This window comes from Limulus polyphemus, unplaced genomic scaffold (genome assembly GCF_000517525.1).
Source record: "Limulus polyphemus unplaced genomic scaffold, Limulus_polyphemus-2.1.2 Scaffold48, whole genome shotgun sequence".
In the NCBI taxonomy this organism is placed as follows: domain Eukaryota; kingdom Metazoa; phylum Arthropoda; class Merostomata; order Xiphosura; family Limulidae; genus Limulus; species Limulus polyphemus.
The window spans coordinates 1,300,404-1,308,262 of NW_013665658.1; the positions used below are offsets into that span (position 1 = coordinate 1,300,404).

At 30.5% G+C, this 7,859-nt stretch overlaps 1 protein-coding gene across 3 annotated transcripts in view; it reads right to left on the minus strand.

Moving 5' to 3' along the window:
- Positions 1–1,456: 1,456 nt before the first annotated feature.
- The window catches only part of LOC106462819 (puratrophin-1-like), a 132,250-nt gene continuing 125,847 nt past the window's right edge, over positions 1,457–7,859 (minus strand). For all 3 annotated transcript variants that reach the window (XM_022390440.1, XM_013922782.2, XM_022390449.1), the window contains 5 exons: positions 6,163–6,340; positions 5,294–5,410; positions 4,631–4,840; positions 3,257–3,426; positions 1,457–2,561 (listed from right to left, as the gene is read on the minus strand). In XM_022390440.1, the coding sequence (XP_022246148.1) occupies positions 2,538–2,561; positions 3,257–3,426; positions 4,631–4,840; positions 5,294–5,410; positions 6,163–6,340 (699 nt within the window). In that variant the 3' untranslated portion in view covers positions 1,457–2,537. The remainder of the gene's footprint in view (positions 2,562–3,256; positions 3,427–4,630; positions 4,841–5,293; positions 5,411–6,162; positions 6,341–7,859) is intronic.

The following is a 7,859-nucleotide window of genomic DNA, read 5'->3' on the forward strand; positions in this document are numbered from 1 at the left end:
TGCCATGTTTCCTGATCTGCACGATGATTCTGTTGACTGTCGAAAGCGGGATTCCCAAATCCTGCGAAATTTGCCGCTGACTTATTCCACCATCTGCTTGACCAACTACCCTTCCTCTAACAAAATCTGACAATTCGAGAGAACCTTGAGTTCTAGGCATGTTGTAGCACAAGATAATTAGTGTGCGGACCATTTCCATTTATATATTGCTCTGTGAACACAAATTAGTTAGCATAAATCAGTTGAATGAGGAAAATTAGGTGCCTATTTACTTGTGACCACTCAGTGTGCCATTGGGGGTCCTGGATTTGTTGAGTGTCTCTGTTGAAATCTTATGTTGTTGTTTTTCTTCAATTTTGACTAAAAGTTAAATATATGTATAGCACAGTAAGTGAAGTTTGACTCTTATAGTCCGGTATTAGAGAAACAACTTGATTGTATAGCCTAAAAACTGCGTATTGTTTGGGAAAGTGAAATATTTTGTTCATTTGACTAATAAACCATTGATTCAAATCAATACGAGGCGTCGTCGTTTTAATTGGACTAGTGTTCCAGTATTATTTTAAGTATAAGATAATAAGAGTAGAATATGTATATAGCCGTTTCCACTGAAACTCTGTTTCTCAATCAGTTTGTCAAATACAAAGCTACATAATGGGGGTTATCTTTGCTCTGCCCGCCCAGTTTTTAGCGTCATAAGCTTTCTAACTTTCTTTGAGCTAGTGGGGTGCAAAAATGAGATCGTAGGTAAGAACTAAAGAATGAGTAAGTTTTGGTGAATCCAAGATCAGATCATTTAAAGGCTTGTTTACTATCTAGAGTACTGTTACCAATTTGCATATTCATTTTATTTTCAAGACTGTAAACTATGACATTAGAACAGTTGGATGGAAAATTTACTGACACTTCCATAGCAAATTCTCATTATTATAATACTCTTACCACCTTTTTTCTTCAAGTGGAAATCAAAATCTAAAGTACTTCAGCCAGGAAAAATGTTCTTGCATATATAATACCTACAAGTTCATGTGCCTACAAAGTTCTTTACTTTTTTTACTTGAAATTTAAGAGCATTATACTATATATATGTAAATATATACAAGATCATTACTCAGATATTGCCATGTTTAGATCTCTGACTGACGTTAATTTTAAGGTTCACTAAGTAATTTAGTTAAAAAATAACATATATATATGTATATATATATATATATATATATAAATGTGTTTACATTATTCAGTATTTCCCTCTGTACCAATGTTAATTTAATATGTATTTTCAAGAATATGTTACAGTGAAAAGAAATTATTACTAAGACGAAATAATGCCATTCAACAAATTGCAATATTTATTTTAACCTATTTGTAAATGAAAAATTTATTTTTGTTTTTCCAACCAAACCATTGTGAACAGTTCCTTTACATGTTTCTGAATGAAAATTCCACATCATCAACGTTCAGTACAAAGCATTAAATCTTTATTTGACATTCAGAACTAGCAAAATAATGGGTGTTATTACCCGCATTACATTGATATGTTATGAAATTGAGAATATCTTACCTGTGTTTCTATAGGTACAGAAAATGGCACATAGAAATAATCAAGAGTGTATGTTGTCTACACTACAGTATTGCCATTGTCTTAGAGATTATCATTAAAGTATTAAACACTTTTATACAAACCTATGTACATACCACAGTAAGCAAAAAGCCACTAAACCAAGACTAATGTAAAAAGCATGAACCTGTTTTATAGTCAAGAAATATTCTTAAGTTTATCATTTAGTTTGTTTGAATATACCTTTGAAACAATCTTACAAGTTGAAAGCAAGGAATGTTCTAGTGTTCTACAAATATCAATTAGAATTTGATTTATTATCAAGAAACTAAAGAAGCTTTTAGTATGAAGTGACATTTATAAACAAATGTTACAAACACAGGTTGTTACCTCTGACTCTTTAGACTAATGAAAAGAATTGTTGAAATCAAACAATATCCATTTTTACAAGCAATAGAACTAATAAGTTAAACAGATTAAATAGAAATGCAGAAAAGTTTGAAATATGAGCTTCTTAACTCTAGATTTTAATCACAACTTATATCAAGTCTTACATAGTCATTTGGATTATGTTACAAAATTTAAATACAGAATACTATTACTAAATAATAAAAGATTCATAGCAATTATAAAAAAGCTTAAAACACGGTTTGTTTTTTACAAATAAGTAAACATCATATTAATAATGAAATAAAACTTAAATTATATAGCAATAATAGCCACATCATAAATCACCAACAGAATTTACACCAAAGGTGCCATAGCTGATATGGTTTTTTACTCCTTTGTGCTATAATTTCTTTCATCTGTTCCAACCACCCATATTTTTTTTAGTAAATATTACTCTAGAGTTTAAATTAGTTGATTGTAAGAAGCACAAGATCCAACAGTGATTAAAATGTTTGGTTAATCTTTTGGCACAGTTTTGAATTATTCTTTTCTTGATCCCATGGAATCTTCTTTTAACTTGTGCCCTTGATTACATAGTGACTGTCTCATCAGGCTGAAAGTGAAGAACCATGACATTTTCATAAAGATATGCTATTTTAATAACAAAGTCATTGCAAAAACCATTGTTTGCTAACCTGTAAGTGTAACATTAGATAAAAATGAATACTAAATAGTAGAATTGCTTACCTGTCAAATTACCAACTTGTTTTATACAATACACTACTTTGGTTTCCACACGTAGCATCTTAATGAGTAATTCTGTGTTTCTGCATGTAAAGAACTATCTAGATAACTGCGGAAAATTACTCATGTTCTAGATACAAAATACAGGGAACTTCAGCAGTAAATAATGGGATTAATTGCAATATTTTTCTGATTAACTTGCATGTTAATATTACATGCTGAAAAACAAATTCAGAAAACAGCTAAAATGTTATTAGCGACCCTGTAACCAACAAAGTCACGGGCCCCACAAGCAACTTGGTGTATAAAGAATTTAAAAAAATATATTTGAAACACTGATGGGTAATCTCTCATGTAAATACATTAATATTATTTTTCTATAAAGATTTAAACTGGTTTTAAGTACATTACTGGACTAGAACAAAGCTAATTTAAATAGGTAAGTACTTTTTACTATGTCATGTGTACCATTTATCTCTTAAATTAGCCATTTCTGACAAAGCTAGTTTACAAATTTACACCCAGCCTTAAGATGAATTATAAAGAATAAATATTGATATGAACCTCTTCTAAGAACTGCTTATCACTTTGTAAATGCACTGATGATGGTGGATTTGTGACAAGTGATTCATTAGACAGAATACTGTTACTACGTTCAGGCTTCTTGTGTTGAAGTCCACACATATCTGAAGAACACTCACCCGTCATACTGACATCTGTATCAATTCCACTCTCTAGCAAACAAACAAAAATGTTTATTACAGTAAATTTACATTACTTCAAAGCTAATTTATAAAATTGGGAGTAAGATGTCATAAGATCAAAATATATAATTCTTACTAACAACTAAAGTCTTGTTTTTCTAATATAGGTAACCACTACAGTAAACTTTGTAATATACTGTACCTCGTAATTGTTCAAATACTGTACTCTGCAATTGTTTAACTACAGTACCATTTAATTGTTTAAATATTGTACCATATACTTGTTTAAATACTGTAGCCAGCAATTCTTTAACTATCATACCCCATAATTGTTTAAATGTTATACCCTATAACTACTGCACCTTTTAATTGTTCAAATATTGTACTCTATAATTGTTTAAATATTGTACCATATACTTGTTTAAATACTGTAGCCAGCAATTCTTTAACTATCATACCCCATAATTGTTTAAATGTTATACCCTATAACTACTGCACCTTTTAATTGTTCAAATATTGTACCCTCTTACAAACACTGTATCCTATAATTGTTCAAATACTGTACTCTGCAATTGTTTACCTACTGCACCCTTTAACTATTTCACCCTGTAACTGTTTAAAGATAAGTTTAGGTTTAGTAATGAAAGAGTAATTTATATTTAATATCATCTTAACAAAGCCATAAGTATGGTCCAAAATAACAAGTTTCAAATATACCAAATCTCTAGTCACAATCATGAAAATTTGATGTTATTCATTTTTAGCTAATTTATGTCATATTATAAAAACTTCCATACTGTTATCTCCGAACTGCGTAAGTGAAAGATTAATAAAGGTAAAACTGTAGCTTAAAATCGTAAGTAATATACACATGTTACTTAAACACCGACAAAACAATAAAAAATGTAGTATTCCGAATAATGAAACTAAACAATATAACAGCAAAAGCTGAATTTTAAAACATCACGAATAAAAATAATTCAATCATTACTAAATAAGTAACACACAAATTGTAGGGAAAAAAAAAGTTCAATAATACAAACAAAACAGTTCAAGTGTGGCTGAAGGTTGATTTTACACATTTACAAACTTTAAATACACAAGAAACAGTTTGCATATAGCTGGTCATTTGCTACAAACATTTAAGAATTTATGCAAATACTATCATATGAGAAGGTTCTCTAAAGACAAGTATATTTCTCCAAAGTTTGAAGAGACATTTTTTACAACTGACCTGCAGAATAGTGAGACTCTTCTATCAGGTTCTGTAAGAAAACATGGCTGTCGCCTGGATCAAGGCCTAGCTGTAGAGCTCCGTAGCAGGTATAAGAAGACAGACTACTTCCTGACGATGAACTACTTACAGATATAATGGAATGAGGCCGTTTGTTGCTTCGCAGATAGTCATTTGGTGACACAGTAACTGAGCTGTGGAATTGAGGAACTAGATAAAATGTAAATATCATTAGTCATATGCTAATTCTATGAAGTAGAGCAGTGATTTAGTCAATCAGTTAGTGATAATACTATGGTTTAAAACTTTTAATTCAAACTACAGTTTTACAAATAATCACACAACTGTGGCTAAAGATTAAAATTATGGTTGCAAAATTGTGCTTTTGAAATTATATATTGTATTTGTTTCAGCACAAAGCTACAAAACAAGTTATCTTTGCTGTACCCATCACTAAGATCATAAACTATAAGAAATTGTTAAAAATTAACATGTTTTGGGTCTAACAGTTTAACACATGTTTACAAGAAAGAAATATTTAATTATACTCAATACATCATTATCAAATTAAAATAGTACATTACTTTTCACTATATTATTCAATTTTTAAAACAGGGTTATTTCATAGTGTGTCTGTAAATGTATCATAAAGAAAAAAACTACCTCTGCAACTTTGTTGAACAGCAACTAGCCGATCACTGATCTGATCCTCACTGGGCTTGATGTCCAGACAAGGCTTATTACCAATTCCCATTGATGACATTTCTGCCAAACGCATTTCTAAAAGTATTGAAAACAACCATATAATGCTGTACTAGATTCATTCGGTGGAATCAAAGTTTAATGATGAACAGTAGAACGATGGCAGCAACAATGAACATTTTATACGTGTGTGTACAGTTACAAACATTTAATTCTTGAACGTTTCAGAATATACATATTTCATCTTCAGCAAAATATATTGAACAGAGTAAAATATTAGGTACAAAAATTTTTATAAAGTTTAAACATTTTATAAAAATAATTAAAATATAGAATAAAAGGATGAAGTAAATTAAAAGACAACCAAATAAACAAAGAATAGGATAATGTAACAATTATAACAATATTATACAAGTATTCAGAACAGACTTAACTCTAGTGAAGATGTGTGTTATTATTTAGTGTCAGGAGTACATTTATAATAAACTTTCTTTAATTAAAACAGCCACAACATGTATATTTATATACGGTTCTGGAACACGTAGGGTTAGGTAATAGGTCTTTAGATCTGAATAGATTTTGTATTTTGAAAGATGATTTGAATATCATCTGTAGTTGAACTTGTTGATAAAATGTTTTAATTATTCCTAAAATTTGTGATTCAGTGTGAAACTTTGCTTACCTTAGAAAGAAATGATCAGTATTAACGGGTATTTGTCAGTGCTGTATGTTGGTTATGTAACTCTGTAGTTTGATTAAAGGGTTTTATAAACTAACATTATAGAAATCTTTTAACAAAAACAGCTTGCACATCTGAAAGCCATCCTCACCTCTGTTTCTTAGTGCTTGCCTCCACAGAAGCTTAGAGACTTCCTGGACCCAAGCAGCCTTCACATCAGAGTTTGGTGCCTGCAGTATGTATGTGTCATTCAATTTTCTTTTACGAAACCAGATTTCAAACTTTGTAGGACTGTCACCTGTTTGCTCTGTCATTCCAATATCAGAAGTCTAAGGGAAACATTTCAAACAGTAAGAGAAAAGGATTTAACATTTATTCTTGAAAAACATTATGACAGAGTTCATAATATTTCTTATAATTTCTCATATTTCTTATAAACTTGTGTTTCTTTCATTATACATAACAATATTAACCTCTTTTCTTTCATGGAAATTGTTTTAATTTTTCAAAATGTCTCCATTTGTAACAAACTTAAAAGTTTTTACATCACTAAAATTTCGAACTCAGGGATATCACTCAATGCTTCAGTTTCAGACTGAATTTTATAATGTTTACTGCAAGAGGATGGAAAAACACAACTGAAACATTTTCTATACTTGTAGTATGATGTGGAAAAACTCATATGAGGGCACAATGCTTTCAAACAGTGGATGGCAGCACCATAAGGGTTAGTGTTCTTAACAGCAGGGTGTTCACTGATGCGTCTGCCTGTGATTGCACTTAATGAGCTTTAAGTCATACACCAAAAACAAGATTTTTAGATGGTTCAGGATACATTAAAGCAGAATAAGTATTTTAACTTCCTTTCTAGCTTCTTTCTATATAGTTAAGACCCTATGGAGTAACATGACAGTTACTTCAGACCCTAACTTTGGTCAGTATGTTCATTCAAGCAGAACCCTTATGATACACCCTTGGTACAAGTATATGGGAATTCTAGAGAATGATAAGTGTTCTCACCCTGGCTCATTCAATTGTCAACAGGGATTAGTGAAGCACAACCAGAGTGTTGAAATTTACATTCTGTAATGGCATAGAAGAATTAGCCCATAAAATGAGATGAATTACAAAATATTCTCTTGTCTTTACACTTTTGCACAGTACTATATACTTAATTTTTAATGTTTTATTTTCCTTTCCTGTCCTTTTACTACTTATTATTCATCTCGACACAAGTGAACAGTGCCCTCAAGGCATATTACAGTTTCTTTGGGAGACATGTGCAACCCTTCAGCAAAGTTTTCGTTCAGCTCGTAATATCATAAGCCTTGAGGACAGATGCAAAGTATGATGAATATTTCAAAAGTGTTTAAACCTTTTAATTATGCATTTTAAAACATAACTAATACATAATTAACTAAAATATAATAGTAAGACCTAAATACAAATTAAAATGTATCTCTACCTATACCACATTTAGGTAAGAAACAACCGAAATTGATGTAGTCAATCAAGCAGCCAACTATACTATTGTCAATTAACGTACTCTGTGATGATAACTTGGCACCAATTTTAAAATAACCATTGTTAGATTTTAGTATAAAATGACCTTTTTCTAATATCTATACACATATGTACACATCTATTAGGTCATCAAAAAATTAATGTTGCATTTTGGAACACTTTCATTAACCACCCCCCAAAAAACGAACATCACATATAATAGTTAAACAAACCACTTAAGCGTCACGTTAGTGTAGCCTATATAATGTGTAAAGTTTAGTATACTCTAATCCCTTATAGTGATGGCACACAATTGGCATGTAATGCTGTTTGAATACAAGAAGG